Raw genomic sequence first — 13202 nt, 5'->3', positions numbered from 1 at the left:
GCTTGTATCCTCACTCATACAGCGGGACGGTACCGTAAGCCCGGCACAATGGCCGTAACCCAAGCTCCTTGTACACGCCACTGTCTCTCGCGGTCTCCGCCTTATCGTGAGATGACTGAGTGACTGAGTGACTTACGGGTACTACTCACCACGCGGGAATCCAGGCTTGAACGTGGGGACACATTTCCCTGTGGTAACGATGTGCGGGATCTATAAGTATAACTCGACGACGCCGGGCCCTCGAACTCAGGACAGCATTGTTTCCTCAACTCCCTTTCTTTTTGTGGTCGTCACGATTTTACGAATCCGGGGTACGTCCTCCGTTTTACTATAGAGCTATAGAATCCATTTGTTCAACACACGAGGGTTCCAACAAGCCCTCTTCTTCCTCAAGCCTGTTATTCAACTTGCACATTCTTTGACGACCTGTGTTGTTGGTGTTGTTGTTAGTGTTGTGTATATACCCCTTTATCCCCACATTTGCCCATTGATACACCTGCTCATCCCAAGATACTCGGAGTCAAAATGGCGCTATCACAACAAGAAATCGAGACTATCCTTGCCAAGGATGGTCCCATGCCCATCGCTATCGTTGGTGTTTCGGGCAGATTCCCTGGAGATGCGACGACCCCAGACAAACTTTGGGATATGGTCTCCCAGGCAAGGAGTGCGTTGACCGACGTACCAAAGGACCGTTACAACATTGATGGATTCTACCACCCTAGTGCCGAGCACCAGGGTACAACGAGTACTCGAAAGGGCCACTTCATTTCGTCTGATGTTGGCCTATTCGATGCTCCTTTTTTCAAGATCTCTGCCCAGGAGGCTCATGCTATGGACCCCCAGCAGAGACTTGCTCTTGAACTCTCATACGAGGCCTTGGAATCAGGTATGCTTGAGTCTCTTCTATCGGGGTCTGGTGGATCTAGGTGATTGACGAAGAATGTCTAGCTGGCCTGACAATGGCCGACGTTGCCCAAGCCAAGATGGGATGCTACCTGGGAACGTGCGTTAGAGATTATGCCGCAATTCGCGCCATTGATCCAGACGATTACCCGTAGGTGTCCCCTGTGATTTGTGACTTGAGAGCTCGACTAATGATTGCCTAGTCGTTACGAAGCCAACGGTTCGATGGGTACTGCCATGGTGTCCAACCGAATTTCCTGGTACTTCGACCTGAAGGGACCTAGCTTGACGCTTGATACCGCTTGCTCATCGTCCCTTGTTTGCTTGCATTTAGCTATGCAGAGCATTCGCACTGGAGAGTCAAATATGGTATGCTAAGAGAAACCACGGAATACCTAGATGGCTTGATGTTGACGTTGATATAGGCTCTCGTCGGTGCCACTAACTTGATTTTGGCACCCCATACTTCCAACCATCTTAGCACCTTGTCATTCTTGTCCAAGGATGGCAAGTCGCAGTCTTTCGATCACAAGGCTAACGGTTACTCACGTGGCGAAGGTGTTTCATTCGTTGTCGTCAAGTCTTTGGTCGATGCCCTGCGAGATGGTGACTGCATTCGTGCGGTTGTTCGAGGAACCTCGGTGACCCACGACGGTCGAACTCCCGGTATCAACCTGCCTTCTGCTGAATCGCAGGAAGACTTGATCCGAGCTGCGTACATTAACGCGAACTTGACGCCTGAGAACACTACCTATTTCGAGGCTCACGGCCCCGGTACACCAGCCGGTGACCCGCTGGAGACTTCTGCTATTTCTAAGGTCTTCAGCAAGTATCACTCTCCCGAGTCCCCGCTCTACGTTGGATCCGTCAAGTCCAACATCGGCCACTTGGAAGCTGGTGCTGGTATTGCCGGCCTTACGAAAGCGATCTATGCTCTCGAGAAGGGTCAAATCCCTCCTAACATCTGGTTCGAGAGAGCCAACCCAAAGATCTTGCTAAAAGAATGGAACCTTTCCGTTCCCACTGAGCTTCTGCCCTGGCCAACTGATGGCCTACGACGTGCCAGTATCAACTCGTTCGGATACGGTGGTACTAACGCTCATTGTATCATTGATGATGCTTACCATTATCTTAGTAGCCGTGGCCTCATCGGGCGCCACAACACTACCCCTGTTGTCCCTCGACCGGCGATTCTCACCCCCGAGGTCGAAATCCCTACCTCCATGGCTTCCTCAGCTTTCGCCACTAGTGTCATGAACTCTGAAGCTGTCAGTACCGAAGGCACGACCACACCAGCGTCGGAGGTTGGCAGCGTGGAGGACCTAGGAGTTATTTCTTCTACCCCTCAGCTTCTTGCCTGGTCTCATCATGAACAGAACGGCATTGCTAGAACCGCCAAGGACCTACAGGCCTACCTCAAAGAAGGAAACGTTCTCGCTACCGAAGCTCCCACTCACCTTAAGCGCCTGGCTTATACCCTAGCAGCACGCCGAACCCGACACCCCTGGGCCTCATTCGTTGTTGCTTCGGACCTCGAGGAGGCCATCAAGGAACTTGACACCCCTGCTAAGCACCTGCGCCCCTCGGACAACCTTGCCTCGGTATGGATCTTCACTGGTCAGGGTGCTCAATGGTTCGGTATGGGCCGAGAACTGATGGCTTACCGCACCTACCGGACTCGTATTGAGGAAGCTGCTGCTCACCTCAAATCTCTTGGTTGTGAATGGGATCTAGTCGAGGAGCTCGGAAAGAGCCAGGCCGATTCACGAGTCAACGAACCCCAGATCAGTCAGCCGGCTTGTACTGCTGTACAAGTTGGTCTAGTCGACTTGTTGAAGGAGTGGGGCGCCTCTCCTGACTTCACAGTTGGCCACTCCAGTGGAGAAATTGGTGCCGCATATGCTAAGGGTGCACTTTCTCGCCAGGCTGCTTGGACCGTTGCCTACCACCGTGGTCGTCTATCAGCAAGCCTTAACATTACTGGTGCTATGTTGGCCGTTGCTCTCGGAGAGGAGGGTGTACAGCCTTTCATCGACCAGTGCACTTCCGACCCCAAGCCCGTCATTGCTTGCGTTAACAGCCCCGAAAGTGTGACCCTCTCCGGTAGTGTGGAGGGTATCGATGAGGTACTCAACATCATTGGCAGCCAAGCCTGGGCTAGGAAGCTGCTTGTCAAGACCCCTTACCACAGTCCTTTCATGAGGAAATTGGCTGAGCCTTACTATGAGTCCATGAATGGTATCACAGGTGGCGAAGCTACGTCTACCCGCATGTTTTCTTCTGTTACTGGCCAAGAAATTGACGATGCCGGCCTTCTCAACCCTCAATATTGGGTGGACAACATGGTAAACTGTGTCCGTTTCAGTCCTGCGTTGTCTGGTATCCTGAGCGAGCCCACTGTCTCTGGCAAGCCCGTTGTCCTGATGGAAGTGGGTCCTCATGGCGCCCTCCAGGGTCCTGTCAAGCAGATCATCAAGGCTTTGCCGACGCAACCCTCAGAGATGAACCTGTTCAGCTTGCTCACCCGTAAGGAGGACGCCATCCGAACTACGCTCAAGGGTGTTGGTATCCTCTTCCAGAAGGGACTGCCTATTGATGTTAGCAAGGCCAACCACCTCGACTCTAAGCAGGAGTCCCCAAGCTTCCTTGTTGACCTCCCTCCTTTCTCCTGGAACCACAACACTCGATTCTGGTACGAAACCGCTCTGTCCTATGCTTACAAGAACCGAAGCGAACCTAAGCATGATATTTTGGGTTCACGTGATATCTTCTCTGGCGATGCCGAGCCTGCCTGGCGCAACTACCTGCGCACCTCCGAGATTCCGTGGGCTCGTCACCACGGTGTGCAGGACATTTTCCTATTCTCCGCTGCAGGTTTCCTGACCATGGTTGTGGAGGCCATGCGCCAGATTGCCGAGCCTGGCAAGGTCGTTGAGGGTGTCCAGTTCCGAGATGTCTTTCCTGGTGCACCGATCATCCTGACTGACAACGAGGACCAGCCTGTCGAGACAAAGCTCCAGCTCCGCAACTGGCGCTTGGCTTCGCGATCTCTAACAACATACTGGAAGGAATTCTCTATTTCTAGCCGTACTCGGGATGGCACGTGGACCCAGCACAGTACTGGTCTCGTCTCGCTGAAGTATGCTGCTGACAACCACGCATCTAGCTTTGCCGATGAACAGGCCGCCAACAGCGAAATCTACAAGAGCGAGTATGCTCGCATCAAGGACTCCCAACTAACTCCCCACACTGGTGATGAATTCTACGCCAAATTTGAGAAGCTTGGTATGCGCTGGGGTGAAACATTCAAGACCCTCAAAGAGTCGCACACAGCTGGTAATGCTGTTGTTGCCACTCTCCAGGTCCCCGACACACAATCTTGGATGCCTGCCCATGTGGAGTCTTCCTACGTTATCCACCCTGCTACCCTGGATGGTATCTTCCACGTTCTCCTGGCCGCTGAGGGTGTCGAGAAGATCACCGTTCCCAAGTACATCGAACGCATCTACGTCTCCACTAAGTTGCCAACTGAAGTCGGCTCTAAGCTCCAGGGTTACGCTGAGATCAAAGAGAAGTGGGCTGATGGCACCAATGGAACTGTTGTCCTCTCTGATGAGAAGTGGGATGAGCCTTTGCTTATCTTCGAAGGCTTGAAGTCGACTGACTACAACTCCGACAACAAAGAAGACGAGAAGGATGAGGCCAAGATCAAGGCCGTGCGGAAATTGGGTGCCTACTCGACTTGGCATGTCGACGTCGAGAATTCCCCCGAGACTTTGAAGGAAGTCTTGACTGATGCCATCAACAAGGCTCCCCAGGTGCCATACAAGGAAGTTTACGACCTCGAGTGGTGCGCGTACATTGTGTGCAAGAGAATGGCTCAACGTTTCACCGATGAAGATGCCAAGCGCATGGCTCCTCACCACCTGATCTTCTATAACTATATGAAGAACCAAGTGAAGCTCGCTAGCGAAAACAAGCTTCCCTGCCAGACACCCGAGTGGCTGTCATCTAGCAAGGAGACCGAAGACGAGGTCCTTGCCCGCGCCGCTGCTACTAGCCTTGAGGGCAAGATGATGGTGCGCATCAGTGACAACATTGAGAGTGTCCTTCTCGGCGAGATTGAGCCTTGGGAGCTTATGAACCACGATAACGCTCTTAACGAGATGTACCGCTATGGTCTCTCTGACGAGCGGACCCCTGCCGTCCAATGCGAGTACATCAAGCGCCTAGCTGCCAAGAAACCTCTCCGCATCCTAGAGATCGGTGCTGGTACCGGTTCAGCCACCAGCCGTATCTTTGCTGCGCTAGGTGAAAACATTGCTGGCAAGCTCACTAAGTACACCTACACTGATATTTCAGGTTCTTTCTTCGCTGAAGCTGCTGAGGAATTCAAGGAATACCGGTCTCTAATGGACTTCAAGGTCTTGAACGTTGAGAACGAGCCTGCTGCCCAGGGCTTCGAGGAGGGCTCTTATGATGTAGTTGTCGCTTTCCAGGTCTTGCACGCTACCTCCAAGATCAGCACAACCCTCGCCAACGCCCGCAGACTATTGAAGCCTGGTGGTAAGCTTATCGTTACAGAGTTGACTAGTAAGATTGGTAGACGTTCCGCCGTTTTCGGTTTGCTCGCTGGTTGGTGGCTTGGTGAGGATGATGACCGTCACTGGGGCCCCGAGCTTTCTGAGGAGGGCTGGGATGAGCGCCTCAAGTCTGTCGGTTTCACTGGAGCTGATCTGTGCTTCCGTGATCGTGATGATGTTGGCTGGTCATCTTCGCTCGTCGCGTCTACCAACCCTATTAAGCCTGAGATCTCTCCTCTTAACAATGTTACCATCGTCACTGGCTCCGATGAGTCTGCACAGGCTCAGGGCCTTGTCGATGAACTAACGAAGAAACTAACCGCTGAAGGCGCCACCGTTGACAAGAAAACACTTGACGAAGCAGTTGAGACCGACTTGACGAAGAACCGCGTCATTGTTGCCGCTGAGGTCGAGAAGGCGGTGCTGACCAACATGAATGAAGCGCAGTATGCAGCTATCAAGAACATCTTCCTCCGATCGGATGGAACCCTATGGCTCACCCAAGGTGGTGCTACCATTGACTGTCAACGGCCTGCGCTCAACATGATCACTGGTTTAGCCCGCACTGTTCGTGGTGAAGACCCCGAGATCCGCCTCGCTACCCTCGATCTTGACCCCAATGTTTCACTCAACGATGCCTCCACCGTGAGCACGATTATGCAGGTACTCAACATCCAGGGTGATGCCGCCAACAATGAGCATGAATTCGCCGCTCGCAAGGGTGCCCTCCACATCCTCCGTCTTGGCACCGACGAGAACCTTAGCCGACTTCTCGAGCCTAATGAGGACAACGAGAATGCCCTGTCCCTGCAGCCACTCAAACAAGCTAACCGTGCGCTCAAACTTGGCCTCAAAGCCACTGGTGAGCTCGACAGCTTCTACTTCAGCGACGACGCCGAGTACGAGAAGCCTCTCGGTGATTCCGAGGTTGAAATTGAAGTCAAGGCTGTTGGTCTTGACCAATTTGACATGGTTGTGGCTGTTGGACAGATTTGGGACGTTAACCTAGGTGTTGAATGTTCTGGTATCGTCACTCGCGTCGGTAAAGACGTTTCCGACTACGCTGCCGGTGACCGTGTCTTCACTGTTGCCAACGGCTGGTACAGAACCTACGTCCGAAACACCCAGGAGAACTTCCAGAAGCTTCCCGAGTCCATGTCCTTCGAGGAGGGTGCTTCTCTAATGATTTCTTATGGTACTGCGGCCTACAGTGTCTACAACGCTGCCCGTCTTGAGGCAGGTGAGACTATCTTGATTCACTCTGCTGCTGATGTCCTCGGCCAGGGTGCGATCCAGATGGCTCAACATATTGGTGCTAAAGTTCTCGTCACCGTTTCTTCTGAGACAGAGAAGAACCTGCTCAGGGAGAAGTATGGTATTCCCGATGATCACATTTTCAGCAACAAGGATGCCGGCTTTGTCCAGGGCATCAAGCGTGTCACCAAGGGCGAGGGTGTCCAAGTTGTCATCAACTCGCTCACCGGTGAGTTGCTTCGCCAGACCTGGCACTGCATTGCACCTTTCGGTCGCTTCATTGAGCTAGGTGTCAAGGATATCAAGTCCAACACTGGTCTTGACATGGTGCCGTTCCTTAACAACGCCACTTTCTCCGGTGTCAATGTCCTACAAATGTACCGCACCAATAAGCGCGTCTTCAGCAAGCTCATGGCGGATGTCTTGAAGTACTATACCGAGGGTGTATTCAAATTTGTGCCGCTCAACATTAAGAAGTTCTCCGAGATATCCGATGCTTTCCGTATCCTACAGTCTCGCCGCTCCCTAGGTAAGGTCGTGCTCCAGGTTGTTGAGGACGATCTCGTTCCCGTCACCCGTGGCAAGAAGACCGAGCTTAAACTCAACCCCAATGCTACCTATCTCATCCCTGGTGGTACCGGTGGTCTCGGTCGCTCTATGCTCACCTGGATGGCTGATAGGGGCGCGAAGTACTTCGCACTCACCTCTCGCTCTGGTGCCAAGAACCCCGAGGTTCAAGCTGTTCTCGCCGACCTTACCGCCAGAGGTGTGCAAACTCGTGTCTTTGCCACCGATATTGGTGACGAGGCTGAGTGTGCCAAGGTTCTTGAGGAGCTGGCTAATAGTAATTTCCCAGCCATCAAGGGCACAGTTGTCTTAGCCATGAACGTGAAGGTAAGCAGTCCTCTCAATTATATAAATCATTGACATATCCGCTAACACCTGCTCCCAGGATTCCATGTTTGAGACTATGCCTCTTGATGCTTGGAATGGCGCCATCCGTCCCAAGTACTATGTCACTACCAACTTGCACAACCAGCTACCCAAAGACCTCGACTTCTTCATCACGCTGTCCTCTGCCGCCGGCCAGATTGGTTCCATCGCTCAGAGCAACTACAACGCTGGTAACGTGTACCAGGATGCCATCACATACCACCGCCGCACTCTGGGTCTTGCTGGTACTTCAATTGATCTTGGCTGGATGGGTGATATCGGTTTCGTGTCTGAGCAGGGTAAAGTGCCAGAGATTGTTGCTTGTGGTGCTCCCCAGATCGGATCAGCTCAGCTGTGGGCAATTCTCGAAGAAGCCATGGCCGGCGATATCCGCAACCAGCCTACCTTGGGTCTAGCAAGTGGCGGTCTTGTCAAGGCCAACGGCTTTGATGAGCCCTACTGGTTCGCCGACGCTCGCTTTGGACCTCTCCGAGCCTACGACTCAGCAACACAGAGCGCCAAGTCCAACAAGAACACTGGTTCAACCATCGACCTTGCTGCCGTCATTGGGGCAGCCAAGACCATGGTTGAGGCTACCAAGGTGGTCTGCCAAGGCCTCATGGTCAAGCTTGCCAAGGGTCTTATGATGGAGCTCGAGGATCTTGACCCAGCCCGCCCGATTAACATCTATGGTGTCGACTCTCTCATCGCCGTCGACATTCGCGCCTGGGCCCTCAAGGACCTCCAGGGAGTGATCCACGTCTCAGAGATCCTCAAGAACCAGCCCATGATCGACCTCGCGCAGCATATTGCTTCCAAGTCGAAGTTCCTGCCCGCTGCTCTCCAGCCTAAGGCATAAACAAACACACAGGAAAGGAAGAAACAGATGTAGAAGGAGAGTTATAAACAGAGACACGTGAAAAGGATAGATGTTCTTTTGATTTCTGTACTTTGATTTTATGCTTGGGATACGGGTATTATACTTGAAATGCTTTATTTTTACTTCGAGGAGTTGACCGGTATGCATGGGTAGAACTTGTTTTATTGCGTTGCATGGGTATTATGAGCATTAGATAGCGATGAATTATGACACAAGACCACAGTTCAAATAAATCTCTCAGTTTTCTGATAATATCGTGAAGTAAATCTGGTAGTGCTGCGAACACTCCTTGACCCCGTACGCAGGATTATGCCTTGGATGCTGCAGACGAAAGCCATCGAGTCCTCAGAGACCTGATCAACAATCTTTCACACGTTTAAAGAACATCAAGATAATTATACAATCACCTGTTGACTTTTATTATACGTGCGATGCGCAAGTAGATTCTGATGAAAGAACTTTGCCAGATTACAGACCAAGCTGAAGGTGTGGCTTACCATGCAACGTATACATACGACTACAAAAAGCCCTAGCAGACATCTGGGCCTGAACTAATCGTAACTTTACATATGTCGCGTTTAGTATGCTATCCATAGAGGCGACATATATATATAGGTAGTAGGGTGGAAAAAGAGGATGTAACGACCGGCGGTAAGAGGCGGAGATCATCATAGCTATAAAAGCTTCTCACTTGCTTCCAATATCGGCGTCAAATGGGATTACTCTAGAGCACAAGATAGAGGAAGACTCGACTGTAACAAGAGCTCTGGCGAAGCCAGAGACTTGTTCAAGCTCACCTACAATAAAATGTGCCCGTGTACAATTTGTTGTTAGAAGGAGAAAAGAGGAAAGGAAGAATGAAGCGGAAATGCAGATGGATGAATTATATGTGCTGCCTTCCTCGAGGGGCCCGCTTTTCCACAGCAGAGATTGTGCTGGCCCAAGCTTTAGTCTAGGTAATCCGCGGGGTCTTGCAAGCAACTAAGTGCCTTCTCATAGCCATTAGGCTGTCTAGATACATCCCCCGTGGAAATAGCGGGTCTGGCTGGAGCTGTGACCAATGGCGTGGCCCGTGAAATAATCGCCCGCTTAAATGACTAGCGCCACGGTCCCCCGAGCCACTCGAGCCATTCGACCCAGCCAATGGCCGGTGCTGAGTTCCCGAGAGTGAGCGATTCAAGCACCGTTCGAAAAAGGACGTCAACACCTCGAGCCGGCCCTCAGCAACCAATTGACCGCCACCCGCCTCCTCTTCCCGTCCTGCATCCGTCTCCCTCTCTCCTCCCAACCTCGCATTCCGTCGGGACGACACGATGCTTCGACAGACGCTGGCTCGTTCGGCTTGGCGGACGCCCCGGCACGCCGCCGCCAAATCCTCGAGAGCTTTTTCCGCCTCACCCCGACGCCCGGCCGAGGTCGAGCTCACAGTTGGTCTGTCAAGCCGCTCCACCATTGCGGCACATCTGCTAACGGACCTACAGATGGAAAGAAGGTGTCCATCAAAGGTACGCTTGCGACCTAATCCCCTGGCCGAGACTGTAGAGCTCCCGGGACTAACTGCGCATCAACAATAGCTGGCTCGGCTTTAATTCAAGCCTGCGAGAAGGCTGGTGTCACAATCCCTAGGTTAGCTACATTCTTTAATAGATAAATGAGATAGATGTTAGGACATTGCTAACATAACCACTCCCAGATACTGTTACCATGAGTACGAACATGATCTCACTTTCGGCCTACCCCCTCCATTTGCTGACAATATCGCTCAGGAAATTAATGATTGCTGGTAACTGTCGTATGTGTCTCGTCGAAGTCGAACGCGCTCCTAAACCCGTTGCCTCATGTGCCTGGCCCGTACAGCCCGGCATGGTCGTCAAGACGAACTCACCACTCGCACACAAAGCCCGAGAAGGAGTAATGGAGTTTCTGCTGGCAAATCACCCCCTCGACTGCCCTATCTGCGATCAAGGTGGCGAGTGTGATCTCCAGGATCAGTCTATGCGCTATGGTGGTGATAGAGGCCGATTCCACGAAGTCGGTGGCAAGCGAGCGGTGGAGGACAAAAACATTGGACCCCTAATCAAAACCTCCATGAACCGATGCATTCACTGCACGAGGTGTATTCGATTCTCAAACGATGTCGCCGGTGCTCCTGAAATGGGTTCATTCGGTCGTGGAAATGATATCCAAATCGGTACCTACCTCGAACAGAACCTCGACTCCGAAATGTCCGGTAACGTGATCGACCTATGCCCTGTCGGCGCTCTCACATCGAAGCCCTACGCTTTCCGAGCTCGCCCCTGGGAGCTGAAGAAGACCGAGTCTATCGACGTTTTGGATGGTTTGGGATCTGCAATTCGTGTGGACAGCCGTGGCCTTGAGGTATTGCGTGTCCAGCCCCGCCTAAACGACGACGTAAACGAGGAATGGATTAACGACAAGACCCGATTCGCCTGTGATGGTCTCAAGACCCAGCGCTTGACGATGCCTCTCGTTCGGAGAAACAACAAGTTTGAGCCTGCTACTTGGGAACAAGCCCTGACTGAGATTGGTGCCGCTTACCAGCACCTTGCGCCCAAACCCAATGAGTTCAAGGTGATCGCTGGTGAATTGACGGAAGTTGAGTCTATGGTGGCTATGAAAGATCTAGCAAACAAACTTGGTCACGACAACCTTGCCCTCGATATGCCCTCTGGAAGTCAGCCTATTGCCCATGGTATCGATGTTCGGACTAACTACCTCTTCAACTCCAAGATCTGGGGTGTAGAGGATGTCGATTGCCTGCTTCTTGTTGGCACCAACCCGAGACACGAAGCTGCTGGTTTAAACGCCCGTATCCGGAAGCAATGGTTACGCTCAGACTTGGAGATTGGCGTTGTTGGTGAAACCTGGCAGTCGACCTTCGAGTTCGAGCACCTCGGTGCCGATTTCGCTGCTCTAAAGAAAGCTCTTGCTGGCCCCTTCGGAAAGAAACTGCAATCGGCGAAGAAGCCTATGATCATCGTCGGTTCCGGTGTAACAGACCATGCCGATGCCAAGGCTTTCTACGAGCTGATTGGATCATTTGTTGAAAAGAATGCTGCTAACTTCCAGACCGAGGAGCACAACGGGTTTAATATCCTGCAGCGGGCAGCTTCAAGAGCGGGTGCTTTTGAGGTTGGCTTTACAACACCCTCACCTGAGGTCGCTGAGACCAAGCCCAAATTCATCTGGCTACTCGGCGCTGATGAGTTTGCTGATGCTGATATTCCTAAAGACGCCTTTGTTGTATACCAAGGCCACCATGGTGATCGGGGAGCTCAAATTGCAGACATTGTTTTGCCCGGAGCTGCTTACACAGAGAAGGCCGGCACATATGTCAACACCGAAGGGCGAGTGCAAATGACCCGTGCTGCCACCTCCCTGCCCGGTGCTGCTCGCACAGACTGGAAAATTATCCGCGCTATTAGCGAGTTCCTCGGCGCCCCTCTTCCGTATGACGATGTTGCCATGCTGCGAGACAGAATGGTTGAGATCAGCCCTGCGCTGGCCGCCTACGATATCGTCGAGCCCACATCACTCCAGCAGCTCAGCAAAGTACAGCTAGTAGATCAGAACAAGGGCGCGAAGCCGACTGGCGAGCCTCTGAAGAAGGTCATACAGGATTTCTACTTCACAGACGTTATTTCTAGGAGGTAAGCTGAAGTTTTGATAAACCTACTTTTGATAATGCATACTGATTCCATGAACTAGTTCACCCACAATGGCTCGCTGTTCAGTCGCAAAGGCAACTAGCAATCCCGACAACAACTTGATGGCACCCGGTATGACTGAGGATAGGCCAATGGGACGAGTTGCCTACGGCCCATAATTGATATAAATAGACGCCGGAGATCGATTCGAGTTGCAAGTCGGCGAAAGGAATCTATAGATGCGGGATAATATGGCCGCAGTATTTCGTCTATGAAAAAACGCCCGTCAATTCCATATGGAAGGGAGGATAGAAAGGGGCTTTTGAACATTTTATTTCCCTTTGTCGCCGCCAGGTTGAATGGTGGGAGCGCACTACGCTATGTGTAGTAAATGTACATATATCACATAGTTATTTCCATCGATCGATGGAGTTACACAGAGATGGCTAAGGGCGTACGTAGTCAAGTGGCTAGGGGAGCATAAGTAGAAGATGAATCGTACATTGAAAGTTATCTCTTTTCTTCGCCACAAACATCTGTGATACTAGTGTGATGTCTAGGAAAACGAATCTATACGGAAAACGGCGCAAAGAGTACAGGCTCGTGGTCGAGCTAATCAACTCAGAGTAGAGAGGATTAATTAGATTCGCTCTCTTAAGTAAGCGCGGCAATAGAGCAGATCAACTCAGCGTAAATGCCATCCGTACCAGAGATCTCTCTCAAAACACTACTTTGGGGGACCATCTCCGTATGACGAATTAGGTATAACTCAACGAGAAAGGTATGAATTAAACTATCAAATTAAAACGAGACATCTTTGATTACTCTAGACGTGGAGGGCATGTAAGGAAACTTTTGAGTTAGTACAAACTAGAGCCTATGTAACACTGCCTCTTCATAGCACAAAATACAAGAGCATGGGAACTGTTCTCCCTCATTATGTTTAGACCTGCTGATTTTTCCCATGTCAAGTCAACG

At 51.6% G+C, this 13202-nt stretch overlaps 2 protein-coding genes across 2 annotated transcripts; both read left to right on the top strand.

Annotated features, from left to right (window-relative positions):
* Positions 1–79: 79 nt before the first annotated feature.
* F5B22DRAFT_426269 (uncharacterized protein) lies at positions 80–8780 on the top strand. The gene is made up of 5 exons (XM_047971709.1): positions 80–889; positions 952–1057; positions 1110–1275; positions 1332–7637; positions 7696–8780. The coding sequence occupies exons 1-5, from the start codon at positions 526–528 to the stop codon at positions 8533–8535; spliced, it is 7782 nt and encodes a 2593-aa protein (XP_047827291.1). The 5' UTR covers positions 80–525; the 3' UTR covers positions 8536–8780.
* Positions 8781–9713: 933 nt separating this feature from the next.
* On the top strand, positions 9714–12737 carry F5B22DRAFT_621615 (uncharacterized protein). The gene is made up of 6 exons (XM_047975906.1): positions 9714–9987; positions 10038–10061; positions 10131–10182; positions 10250–10264; positions 10323–12227; positions 12286–12737. Exons 1-6 carry the CDS (start codon positions 9870–9872, stop codon positions 12401–12403), a joined length of 2232 nt encoding a protein of 743 aa, XP_047827290.1. The 5' UTR covers positions 9714–9869; the 3' UTR covers positions 12404–12737.
* Positions 12738–13202: the final 465 nt, after the last annotated feature.

The sequence above is a fragment of the Xylaria bambusicola genome, assembly GCF_022495145.1.
Source record: "Xylaria bambusicola strain CBS 139988 unplaced genomic scaffold F5B22scaffold_50, whole genome shotgun sequence".
NCBI classification, from domain to species: domain Eukaryota; kingdom Fungi; phylum Ascomycota; class Sordariomycetes; order Xylariales; family Xylariaceae; genus Xylaria; species Xylaria bambusicola.
This window is presented reverse-complemented; position numbering and strand designations above follow the sequence as displayed.